At 41.1% G+C, this 13760-nt stretch overlaps 1 protein-coding gene across 1 annotated transcript; it reads left to right on the top strand.

The window, feature by feature from the left end:
- Positions 1–5323: 5323 nt before the first annotated feature.
- LOC133713369 (uncharacterized) lies at positions 5324–10289 on the top strand. Its single transcript, XM_062139377.1, has 3 exons — positions 5324–5486; positions 5683–9335; positions 9865–10289. The coding sequence occupies exon 2, from the start codon at positions 5694–5696 to the stop codon at positions 9324–9326; it is 3633 nt and encodes a 1210-aa protein (XP_061995361.1). The 5' UTR covers positions 5324–5486; positions 5683–5693; the 3' UTR covers positions 9327–9335; positions 9865–10289.
- The last annotated feature ends 3471 nt before the right edge of the window (positions 10290–13760 follow it).

Below are 13760 nucleotides of genomic sequence, written 5' to 3'. Positions count from 1 at the left end.
GAGTTTAATTCGAAAATGTGATTGGAAATTGAGAACAATCTCTGCGAATATGATTAGGTTTTCTTTGAATTCAATGTGATTTGAACCTTGATGATTTATGGATCTAGTTATTCCAATGTGAATTTGCAATAAAACAGAGTAGGAGTCCCCTGGTTTATAATTTGAAAACCTAATCACACTTTTCCTTGATCTTTTAGTTAAATCGAAATTTCTTTTGGAAATTGAGAACAGTCTCTGCGAATACGATTAGTTTATCGTTGAATTCCATGTGGATAGAACTTTAGTTATGTATGGATGTAGCATTGTAGCTGTGGATTTGCAGTAGAACATAGTAGGTAGGAGTCATTGTTTAATAATTTGTTGCGAATATGAACACGAAGTGATCGATCATATGCCACAGTGAATACTGGTGTTTTTTTTGAATTTTTTTTTTTGTTTAAGCTCTGAGATTTGTGTATGGATGTAGTGGTTCATTACTTTTTGTCCTGAAAATTCTTCCGAGTAAAGTTTTCTGACTTTGTTGACAGGAACCAAAGTTCAAATGCTTCTGCAGGCAGGAGTTCGCAACGCAGAAAGCTCTCGATGAACACCTCGACTCTAGTGAACCTTACAAAGCCTATCGTGATAAGGGACACGACCAATCCAAAAGAAAGGCAGGTCTGCATCTCCGAAGGAAGTTTAGGTTGATCACAATACAACTGAGGAATGCCAAGGAGAAGGCAGAGGCTGCTGAAACTGGAGGAAATTCGAATGCCAAAAAGAAAGGAGGGACTGGACCTTGCAAAGCCTATCGTGATAAGGGACACGACCAATTCAAAAGAAAGGCGGGTCTGCGTCTCCGGAGGAAGTTTAGGTTGATCACAATACAACTGAGGAATGCTAAGGAGAAGGCAGAGGCTGCTGAAATTGGAGGAAATTCGAATGCCAAGAAGAAAGGGGGAAGGGAAAGGGAAAGGGGGAGGCCGACCGCTAAGGCTGAGAAGGAAGAAGAGAAGTAGAATGCTTGTGAATACCTGTTTTGCAAGGATTGCTCATGTCTTGCCAGATTTTGCAAATTAGGCAATTAGCTTTGACCTATTTTCTGGATCGATAATATTTGATTTTGTAATTTCAGGTCAGTATGCAGAGGTTAAAGACTTGATGGTTTTTTTGTTGTATTGCTCAAGTCCTTATTGGTCATGAACTGCACTCCGTTTTTAGTCTCGCCCTGTTACGAGTAATTTGGCATTAGTTTTGCTTTGATTAAAATGCCAATGCAGTTTACCTCTTGCACTTAGGTGCTGCGAAACGGTGTTTCTTTCTAAAAATCTTTTTATTGTTAAAATGTCCATTTTACCCTTCTTGTGGGCCATGCTGTCGGTGTCAACTCAGCTTTTGATGTCATCTTTCGAGTTGAATTTGATTTTTAGACCCGCGTGATGGAAAATGGAAGTGCAAGGACCATCATGATTAAAAAAACACATCCGGAACCAAACTGATGTTTGCCCCAAATTTGGAGGGGGCAAACTGAATTTAGTCATTTTATTAACTTCTGGGTCCTTGAACGAAACCTTTTCCTCTTTAGCTTCATCGCTCTGTCTGTTTATCCATTGCAAAGCAAAAGTGTTCATTTTGAGCGTTCTTCTTTTTGTCTTTTTCTATTTACATATATTTCAATTTGATATTTCACTGTTTGCTAAAATGAATGTAGACTATTTTTTATATTAAATTTTGTGACTCTTGTCAGTTTTTCGATATAGTTATATTATGGCGTTAATGTAAACAAACACTTTAATAATGAGTAATATTGTTTTTTTTTTTTTGAAATAAAATAAAGGGTTGAAAGACTGAAGCAATTGAAAACGGCGTCGTGTGAGTGAGTTTTAAGAGTCGGTGGCCAGCGTCATATGCACACGTGTCCCCCTCACGCCAAACGCAAGGGCTACACTAAGAACAGAGCTGTTAAAGGCAGGAAAGCTAGAGCTGAAGAGGCCGAAGAGAATTTGTGATGTAGGACGATAATGGGCCTGGTTTAGCCGGAAAACTAGAAAAATAAATAGGGGCCGTGACCACTTACCCAATTTTAGCCTAAAAATTGCCCACTTACTGCACTAAGAGTTTTTTAACACCATTTACCCAATTCAACAGTGTTTGACAGTATTGCCCTCATACTCTCTCTCTATCTCTCTCTCCAGCCGGATGGCCAGATGCCGATCGACAAGACCTTCTTCTCCGAGATCGGCGCCAACAAGCACATCCTAGGCGCAATCTTCGTCGAACTCGAGCCCACCATCCCAGTCGCTACTGCACGCGCTAGTATCGGCCAACAAACCCTCGTTCTGGAAGCTCCCGGAGACGTTGGTCCTGATGTGGGAATTCGGGTCGAATAGGAACCCGTCGATCGCGCGCGTCTGAAATCACAATCGGAGACAACGACGTAGATGGTGTCGTAAATAGGAGCAAGGAGTCATCTCGGTCTCAACCTCCGAGCGCCGCCGTCACCCAAACCACCTATCCAACGATCCAAGGCCCATTGCCACAACTCAGCCCCAACGCCGATCCGACTCCGATCCCAGTCTGATTCAACTCTTCTCCCCTTACACAACCACGCCCCGACCATTCCTGCACCGGCCTCACACTCCGGTGGGTGCCCATAGCAACTTTTTATTTTTTTATTTTTTGGTATACTGTGAGCTCCGATAATGGGGAAGGAAAAAAAGAAAAAAAAAGTGAATCAATTGTGTCTGTAGTGTAATCATTTTGGTTTTGGGTGTTAATGAAATTCACTTGAGGGCAATAATATGATTATTGGAGGGTAATAATATGATTATTGGGGGCAATAATATGGTTACTGGGTATTATTAGGGGGCAATAAATTCATACGCCGGAATCCGGTCACCAGTCGGGTAGCCGAATTCCGGTCATCGGTTGCCGGATTCCAGTGACCGGTCGCCGGAGTCCGCCACAGGAGTCCCCGGCCGGCCATTGGTCATTGGAGTCCGGCAAGGTCTCCGATGACTTCTCTCACTAAGTGACAAAGAAGGAGAGGGCAAAATTATCCCAAAAATAAATAAAAAAGAATAAAAAATACTTAATTGGGTATTAGGGAAATAATCTCTTAGAGTGTTTGGGTAAGTGGGCAATCTCTTAGAGTGTTTGGGTAAGTGGGCAATTTTTAAGCTAAAATTGGGTAAATGATCATTTCCCCAAATAAATAGGCGGCGTGGAATATAGAAGAGTGATTGGAAAATAGGTAATTCACGCATAATGAGGTTACTAGCCGCTGCAATATCCAAGAAAATTTGGTTTTGGACTTTTCGGGTTTTTCATGTGAAAAGTCAGGTTATGGATTGTGAATCAGTTTGGAGTAAATTTTGGCCAGAATGTCCGTTTGAGACTCATAATACCTTTTTGGAATGGGAACGACGAGATCTTCAAGACTCACTTTTGTGAGCCCTAACAGATTTAGGCCAAATTGTGTCGTCTTAATTATCCGATTCAGGATTTAATATTTTTAGGCTAGTTTTGAAATTGTTTTAGGATTCTTTTATTATTAGGTTTTAGTTTTCTTTTAATTTGGTTTCTTTAGGATTTCTTATTAGATTATGATTTTAGGTTTTGGATGCCTATATAAGCACCATCATGCTTTGTATCCTGATCAGTTTATCATATCAAATTTAATAAAATCTAGAGATTTTTCTCTATTTCTCTGGTGGACTCCAGAACTATGTCTTTTAGGGTTTATCGCTTGTAAACCCAGGTTACTTCTTAGTGTAATCGCTTCCAAGAAATTAGAAATTTCTGAGCGTAATCGCTTCCAAGAAATTCAATTCCAAGAGGTATTGGATTAGATCGAAACAATGATGTAAGTGGTCGATCATAAATTCTCTACAAACTCTAAGTTTGGAGATCTCAACAAGCTCCAAGCTTGGAGTGAGCATGAACCCCCACAGTTAGGTTTAATTAGGTCTCCCCTATGATGAAGAAAGGGGGGTAGAAGAATGGAGTTTGCAAGTCCCCGAGAAAAAGAAGAGAAATTGAATAAACACAGGAACTTTTAGTAAAAAATACCTTGAAATAGGTCGCCGAAAAATTTGGCCGGAAAAGTCGCTGGTGATGACGTGGTGTCGGTGCTGATGTGGCAGACCCCTGTGTGCTGACGTGTCGGTGGGTCAGTGGGCTTTGACTTCTTCTGGGCTTCTCCTTCCTGTTTTTTTTTTCTTCTGCCGGTTTTGCTGTAGGCCGGTTCAGCAACTTCTAAACCGATTTTTAGAGTTCTGCTTCCGGTTCCTGAATCTTGGGATCGAGACGCTATTGGTGGCAAAATTTGGTAGCAATCAGAGGTCCGGAAGGTGGTGAACCGGTGCATGGATCCCTTTTTTTCTTCTTGGAGGGCTGGTTCGATACTTCCGGTGGCTGGCTCGGTGGTTTTCCAGCCGGTTCCAGTGGTTCCGCCGCCAATTCTGGAATCGTGGGATTGAGGGCTTCAATATATGCGGCGGTGGTGGCTAGGGTTTGAAGGTTACGAGTTTAGGGTTTCAGGATTAGGGTTTCGTGCTGATAACGTGTTTAAGGAAAACTGATTTGGGAGAGAATTGAGTCATGCTTTCATTGATAATAGGGGCCTCTTTATATAGAGAATTATAAGACATAGAATCAGAGTTGTACAAGGAAAGATAATCGTACAATTAATCGGATATCTATGAATATCTCCGAGAATATCTCTAATTCAAAACCCTATTACAACTAGGTCAAGTAATCTAGAGTTTGGGCCAGACACATATTCTGGATTTACTTGAACATTGATAACTTTTGTAAAGAATTTGGAGTTAGGAATGCTATCCCACACTTCTGCACAAAGATAGACCTACAACTCCGACGCCGAATGACTGACGTAAGACACTTACCTGTCTCCACATACCTTAGGTACGGATTTCCCGCAGGAGATTTACAAATTGTGTGACCCAGGGCACAACTGCTAGCAGCGGGGAGCGAACTTGGATTGAGGCTCAACAACAAGTACGCCGCAGCAGGGAGCGAACTTGGATGGAGGCTCAATTACAAGCACTCCAATACCAACTGAGGCAGCCCACGGTGGTTAAAATATCGATATTTTAATATTACCTCCTCTCTGTAATCACTGTAATCAGATTTTAACCAAGGGGATAGGCTGAGAAAAAATGCTACACCAATTGACCTTAAAAAATAACAGAGCTTGAACCCAAAGCTCCCAAACGTCAAATAAAACCACGACACGTAGTAAAACCAAAAGCACAAAACTCCGTATTCTACCTTCCATAAATCGAAAGAAAGACTGAGCTGACCAATCACTAAATAGAAGAAAGTGCATTTGCTGTGATCCGTTTGATTTTTTTAGATCTCCAAAACAAGTACACGGAAACACCTACAGTCTTTCTCTCTCCTCCCCTTTTCAAGTTTTACACTCTTTCTCTATCTAAACCCCCAAACCTCGAAAAAGCTCTAAAATTCTGGACAAGATCGTAGAGGTACACACATAATCACTCTCCCCAAGTCTTGATTTGTTCATTTCATCTATCATATGCTCTGCCCTGTTTGGTAATTTTGTTGATTGCGTACTTCGATTTGCTCAGTTTTTTGTGATTAGGGTTTATGAGAATTTTCGATTTTTTGTTACTAGTGAGTAAAAAGAAGTGTTCTTTGATGGTTTTGAAATATACCCAGATAGTGTTTCGATGGACGAAAGCAAAGACAAGGGTGCTGCTGGTGAAATTGTAGCTGGGGCTGTTGGGAGTCAGGGTCAGGTTAGTGAGGAAGGTGGGCCTTGTAATGGGGATGATCTAATGGTGGAGGTTTTCGGGTCTAATGTATATGTGGGTGGAGTTTGTACTAGTGGGGGAGGGGATGAGGAGGATAAGGAGGTGGGTCGTGAGGAGTCGGTTGAGGTTGATATGGGTTCGGGAAGGAATGCGGGGTCTGTGGGTGGAGATGGTGGTGAAGCGGGTTCGGGTGGGAAGGTAGAGTCGGTGGAAGAAAGAAGGGGAGTGGTTGCGGTGGAGGAGGTAGGGGTGGTGGTTAGGGAGGAGAGTTTGAAGGGAGCAGGGGCAGCTGCTGTTGCTGGCTCGGCTGGTGGAGAAACACAGGTAGTTGATGTTGAGAAAGCTGAAAAAGAAAGGAAACAAATTGGAGGACTTCTGGAGGAAGTTTTTGGGCGAGGGATTATGGATGGTGGGAAACAAAAAAAGAAGGTAGTTGATGGTGGGGCTGATTTGAAGGTACAGAAAGTTAGTGTTGCAGATGATGAAGTCAGGAATCCTGGAATTGACACTGTAGCTGCAAGTTCTTCGGAAACAGTGGAGAATTCTTGTGTTCGGACCCGAGTTGTGGAAAAAGCTCCAGTTGTCAGTGAAGAAGGTTCGAGTCCCAAACCCTTGAATGGACAAAGGCAAGTATCTGCTGGTGGTGGTGATGTTTCAGGCACGGACAAAGGAGATACTGTGACTTCCGAAGTTGCAGGTGTAGAGATTGGTAAAATTGATGAAAGTAATTCAGTAGGAAAACAGCAGGTTAAGATTGAGTCGCTAGGTGGAAACGTCCATACTCACATCAATCTACCTGCACATACAGTTGCTTCGTCCCTGCCAGCTAAAGTAGTTCCTGTAGGTGAAATTGCTGTAACAGATGGAGAGGATCTCTTGAATTCTGAAAAAGATCATTTGAAATTAGAAGAGAGTGTAGAGAACATGTTTCATGATATTGCTCAGGTTGGATCAAATACTTCATCTCTGCCAGCAAAACTTCATCCTGGATGCATAGATCGAGAGGGTCTTTTGAATTTTGAAAGTCATCGGCACTTGAAACCCGAAGAGATTGTAGACAAGAACATGGTCCATGATATGGCCCAGGTTGAATTAAATGGAGGACAAGAAATGGAAGTGGACAACCAAGTTAATGATGCTGAACATGGTGAGTTAGTTTCAGGAAATGATCAGAATTCAAAAATTGAGAAATCATGCATGAACTCTGTTGGGAAGGATCAAAAGTTGAAGTTTGAAGAGAGTTTAAACAATAGTGTGACCACTGACCATGCTCAGTCCAAGACCAATGTTGTACATGAGGTTGAGGTAACTGAAGCTGATATGGATGGTTTATATGGAGAAAGCCTAGACATGGAAGTGGACAGAGATGCTAGTCATAGAGAACAACCAAAACCCAGTGAAGAGAAAATTGTTATTCAAGAAGCTATGCAGCCTGAAAGCTCTGAAATAGTGCCTCAGCTTAGATATGAGCTGCCACAAAAAAATGAAGGTACATTTTCTGTCTCAGATTTAGTTTGGGGTAAAGTGAAGAGCCATCCATGGTGGCCTGGACAGATATTTGATTTTATGGCTGCATCTGAGAAGGCAATGAAACATCATAAGAAGGACTGTTTTTTGGTAGCATATTTTGGGGACCGAACATTTGCTTGGAATGAAGTATCTAGTTTAAAGCCTTTCCGATCTTATTTCTCCCAGGCAGAGAAGCAGTGCAATTCAGAAACATTCCACAAAGCTGTCAATTGTGTTCTGGAAGAAGTTTCAAGGCGTGTAGAATTGGGTCTATCATGCTCATGCATACCAAAAGATGTTTATGAAAAGATCAGATTCCAGATTATTGAAAATGCTGGGATATGCCATGAATCGAGTAGAGTGGACGGAGTAGATGAATCTGCAAGTGCAAGTTCATTTGAATCTGATAAACTACTTAAATATGTAAAAGCTTTAGCACGGTTCCCCTCTGGCGGCAGTGACAAATTAGAACTTGTCATTGCCAAGGCTCATTTGCTGGCATTTTTTCGTTTAAAGGGTTATTGTAGTTTGCCTGAATTCCAGTTTTGTGGAGATTTGTTGGAGAGTAAAACAGATAATTCGCTCTCTGGGGACAAAACATGTCCAGGTGAAATTACTGAGCATGCGACTTATATTGGGAAGGATGATAAGAAGACTGGACCGGAGATTGAGGAACTCAAGTCTAGCACTTCTCATAAACGCAAACATAATCTAAGAGAAGGAGCGTATGCTAAAATGAAAGAAAGAAGCCTGTCAGAATTAATGGGTGGCGAAACAGGTTCGCCAGATGGTAATGATTGGTTGGATGCGAAGGCTTTGCCATCATCTGGCAAGAGACGGAAGGGTGCTGAGTATCAGGCTGCTGATTTAGCCACACAAGATGGGAGGAAAGCTGTTTCCCATTCAACAGTTTCAAACACAACACCTTCACCAAAACCATCGTTTAAGATTGGTGAATGTATCCAGAGAGCTGCTAGCCAGCTATCAGGGTCTACTATAGTGAAGAGCAGCACTGACAGACCTGCTGTGCAGGGATCTGATGTTCCCTTCCAGAGTTCTGATGATACTCTTAGAGGAGTGAATAATACAACAAAGTACTCATCTCTAGATGAATTGCTGTCACAACTTCGGTCAGCAGCAGAAGAACCTCTGAAGGAATACAATTCCTTGAGTACTATTGTCAATTTCTTCTCTGATTTTAGGAATTCTGTGGTTGTTGGCCAGAGATCTGGGGTGGTGCTTTCAGTTGTAGACAAAGTTGGTGGTAAAAAGAGGAAGTCAAATTCTGTGCATGGGTTACCTGAGACTTTTGAATTTGATGATATGAATGACACTTATTGGACAGACATGGTAATCCAAAATGGTGGAGAAGAGCAAGCATCACGGAAAAGAAAAACGAAGTATCAACCTGTCATCCTTGGGCAACCAGAAAAGCCCCCTCAAATGGGTCGCAGGCCATACACCAGGAAGAAGTTTTCTCAAGGGAGTCAAGATTTGCCTCCGGAGAAACCTGTTGGCTATGTGGATGAGAATGCACCAGCAGAACTTGTAATGAGCTTCTCTGAGGTGAGCTCTATTCCTTCAGAAACAAACCTGAATAAAATGTTCAAGCGCTTTGGACCTCTGAAGGAATATGAAACAGAAGTTGATAGGGAGAGCAGCCGTGCTAGAGTTGTTTTTAAGAGATGTTCTGATGCCGAAGTTGCTTGCAATAGTGCTGGGAAATTCAACATCTTTGGACAGATCACTGTAAATTACCAGCTCAACTATACTCCCTCTCAGCTCAACTACACGCCATCTATTACGTTCGGTGCATCTACCAGTGCTGCAGCCCAGGATCAGGAAGTGCAACTTGTTTTCCCCTCCCATGATCATGAGATGCATCTTGATCTCTCCACCCATGACCAGATGCAGCTTGATCTTTCCACCCATGACCAGATGCAGCTTGACCTTTCCACCCATGACCACATGCAGCTTGACCTTTCAACCCATGACGAGATGCAACTAGACCTCTCAACATTCGAAGTTAATCTGGTTTGACACTTGCAGGTATTTATCATACACCTGGACCACATTTTTATCTCAGCGCTGAAGTGTTCTTTGCTATAAATGTCCACTTGTGTTGTTGATTTCATAGAGAGATTTGAGTTGGAATTACTCAAGGGTTTTAAAAGAATCCCAAAAACATAGAGGAATTAAGTGAACCATTAAAGGGGTTGGGAACAAAAAATATTAACAAAGGCTTTGTACACCAACATCACTTGGGATTCTCTAAGATTCAACCCTAGAATGTTTTTGCCATTGCATTTTGCATTTGTTCATCAATTGTGTTTTTCCTATTTAGTAATCTATTGTTTGATTTTCGTATTACTTTGATTTCACATTTGCTATACGTATGAGAATGAGGTTTTATCACTTGATGTGGTTTGTAGAATTATGAGCGGATATTTTTCCAGACACTGCTACCTTGATTGTTGGCAATTATTTGATATAATCTTCTATTTCACACCTTATGCTCTGTTGACTTTTGTTCGATATCAGTTTTGTTAATCATAGAGTTCTTTTTCATATTTTATAGTTAGGAGAGCGGATGCTGAAGAAAAGACGGATACAGGGCTGGTAAAGAGGCCGTGAGACACATGCTAATGCCTATAGGATATCCAAACTGAAGTGGCTTCTGAAGGAGGTACCAGACTGTTCATTCATCTGGTTATCATCGGATTTGATCTTGTGCCAGGGTCTCTGTTCTGCTTTTCGCCAAGATGCCTGTTTTGCCCTCTGTTCTGTAATCGTATGTCCTTAGTCCGATGTATAGCAGAGATAGCTTTCTCACCTTTGAGGGCTACAAGATTTGAGTCATTGATAAGCAGGCTGTTCAAGTTCCATTTCTTCCTCCCCAGTAGTAGATTTTATGTTACCATAGGATGCTGTTTACATGTCATAATTTCCTGGGACTAGGGATTTCGGAAAATGAAAGTCATGGATGAAATTCATCCATTTCTATTTGTCGTGACTCGTATCCCATAAAACTGTTGATTCCAAATGTCGAGCAAAGCTGCAAGATCTCCTCTTTCTGGTTTTGAGCCCGACTGCCTCTACTTTTTGGGTTTGGGGATACCATATTACCATTATGAAATGTGAGAAGTCTGGTGTTCAGGGACTGTGGCTGACCAATGTAATTATGCCACGATTTTGTGTAATTATGTTGAGTCAGTCCCTTTGAAATGATATGTTTACTTGCATCATATTGGAATCATTAATTCATCAAACAAACGGGACACGATCAGTCGTATAACGGTGATGCCTATTAGTGAAGGGTATTAGGCAGACTCATTGCCTAGGACAGCTGAATGTACTTTCCTTCTTCACCTGGAAGCTTGATATTCTTTATTAACTGGATCGATTAAATTTCTGGAAAGAGTCTGGTTGCCTTACCAACTGGAGTCGACAAGCAGTGAATGTTTTGAAGTGTTCATGGTATTTATCGAGGCAACCCCCGAACACCCTTCTAGGGGAGTAAAATGAACTTCGGGCGCAGTGAGCAATTTGACGAGTCAGTTTAGAACTTACCACAAGTAATTTCAGAAATTGATTTATCAAAGAGCAAGGCTTGCAGAACAGATATTGATATATCTGTTTCGTTTACTCAGATGTTCATGCTAGAAATTGAATCTGTTGGTGTTAAATTAATCTGCAAATGTTGCATGCAGGATTGTAATTATGAATTCAGTAAAAGATAGATGCTAAGTGGGTTTGTTCTGTGAAGCATTTAACCAATGTGTTTACAGGGTCTTTCCTTGAACATATGCTCAAGCATTCTAGTGTTGCTAAAACAAAATAGTGCGTCAACCCAATTCAGATGACAGAACATAAAGAAGCTGTCTGTCGCTGGGAATCCAGAGGATACCAAGAATCCAGAGGATACCAAGACCTATACGAAGTTTAGTATCCGAAAGAGTTTGGCTTGGGACAGCGCCTTCTTCTTAAGTCCAGGTGCTCTTTATGTGGTGTAACATCTTTGTTCATATTAAGGATCTTTCTATATAGTTATTCACTGCATAAGTTCACATTGTGTGCGAATTTTCATGAGGGTTGGAACCTGAGGAGCTGCTTCAGACAAAGAATTCTCGAACTACAAGCAATGCCATTAACCTACTTGGGCATGAGTAAGAAATACTACGGCCTTCAGAGGCTTTAGAACCCGAAAGAACAAGAGATTTGACAACTGTCGTTTTCAAAAAAGTGTAGCTTGGGATAATGTATTCCAGGTATGTGTTATGTGTACGAAAGTCTCTGCGTATCTGCCTGTTATCAAAATTTACTCGCTTTGTAGTTCTCTTGTTTATGAATGCTCTTTTTACTGCTTGGTGGTGTCTACTGAGCTTTTCAAAAACAACTTGGAGGTAGGCAATCACCAAAGTTTAGCTAGTCACAGAAAACTACCATGACTATTCAGTAGCCTACATTTCAACATAGCCAACCAACGAACACTGTGTACATGGTATACCAGAACCAGAACTAAGGGTAAAAGGATAACTTCTGGTAAGAAAAGTTACCAAGGCCGAAGATTTTATGTATGGAGAAGGCATGCATCATAAACTGTACCGTCAGTCAGTTTCCTTCTTTTGATCTTAACATGTGCCAATGACCAAGTGAGATCAGTGATCAAGTCGGCTTCCTTATTCCTTCCATTATCAGAAATTCTTGTTAGCTATATCAGACTGAAAATTGCAATAATTCCTGTCATAAATAAACTATCAACTTGTCCAACCCTTGATCTTGAAAGAGTCGGAAAACTCTTAAACTAGACGACAGTGCTGTTAACCCTGCGGATGGATCTAGGGCTGTGGCTGCAGCTGTGGTCATTCTTATGAAGTCCATGTTTATCAACTTTACTCATGGTATCTACGATTTGGCTTTTTCTCCTGGCTGGTCATTTTCTTAAGGACCTAATAGTGAATGAAGCACAGGCCTGCGAATTTTGCTTGAAATGCTGTTTTGGTTTTATGATTGAGGATGAAATTATTAGAAAAAAGACTCGGGAAACATGCTGAAGGAAAGACAGATACAGGGCTGGTAAAGATTCCGTGAGACACATGCTAATGACCATGGGACATCCAAACTAGCTAAACCGGCTTTGGAAGGAAGTACCTTCGATCAGACTGTTTATTCATCTGGTTATCAACGATTTGCTCTGTGCCAGGGTTCTCTATTCTGTCGTTCTGCAAGATGCCTGGCTTTCACTCTTTTCTGTAATCCTCTGTCCTTAGTCTGATGTACAGCAGAGATAGCTTTCCCACCCCTGATGGCTACAAGATTTGAATACTTGAAAAGCAGACTGTTCAAGTCCCATTTCTTCCTCCCCCTCTAGCTAGTAGGTTTTCTGTTACCATATATAGGATGCTGTTTAACTGTTGTAATTTCCTGGGACAAGGGATTTGGGAAAATGAAAAACATGGAGCCCTGTTTTGCAAACCATGTCGAGTGATCAAAGGCTCACAACTGATGATGAGTGATCGAAAGGCTCACAACTGACCACACTTTTAGACTGTACACTGATAGCCTTTTGCTGTAGTGAGCTTACTGAGGAGTGCATTTAAAACTCGGCACTAGTAATTTTCTTTTATAAATTCGATGCCATTTTTGAAACTTTGGAACAGTCAAAGTTTTAGATACCCATTAAAAGATTAGGAAATTTGGGTTTAAATGTTTAATCATTAATTGCATTGTGAACTGAATGCGCATGCCATCCCAAGCTAAATGGTTGACTATATTGCAAGGTTGATTGTTGAAAGTTCCTCATAATTCACTCTGTTTTACTTTCTCTTCAAGGAGCAGGAGGCAAGAATCCCGTAATATATACTTGAGGAAGCTGCAGACACCAATAAGCAATAGCCATGTCCTCCAATAACGATGTTCACAAATGCAGCTTCCCAGGTCCCCTCTTTCTCTGCCTTTGGAGGGATATGCAAAAAAATTATTTTCCTTAATTTATTATCTGAATTTCCAAGATTTTCACCAGTAAGTCAGTAACAGTTGTGTAGACTCGAAAGGTGTTGATATTATCAACTGTGGTGATCGCATGCTTGAATTACTTGGCGGTAAATTAATCTGAAAATGTTAATGTTTACAGATTTTGATTGCTGTTAAACTGGTTGGTTTTTGTATGAACACAATGTGTATAATTTGAATTCGATCAGTTAAAGATGTCAAATGGCTTAGTTTTTCTTCAATTAATCACTCGAGCCAATGCCTAGCTAAAAGGGTCGTCTCCTTTTATGTTCATGGATATTATCATATTACTGTTGTTAAACGAAATTTTTGTGCTTCAACAAAATTCAGATGACAGAAGGAACCTTGATGGTTTAAGCTTTTTGACACACACAGTCCACAGGACACCAAGAACTCAAGAAGGCAGGAACCACGATTCTTGTACGTGGCGCTGCCACTTCCCTCTCTGGACATCATTAATTG

This window comes from Rosa rugosa, chromosome 6, assembly GCF_958449725.1.
Source record: "Rosa rugosa chromosome 6, drRosRugo1.1, whole genome shotgun sequence".
Taxonomy (NCBI): domain Eukaryota; kingdom Viridiplantae; phylum Streptophyta; class Magnoliopsida; order Rosales; family Rosaceae; genus Rosa; species Rosa rugosa.
This window is presented reverse-complemented; position numbering and strand designations above follow the sequence as displayed.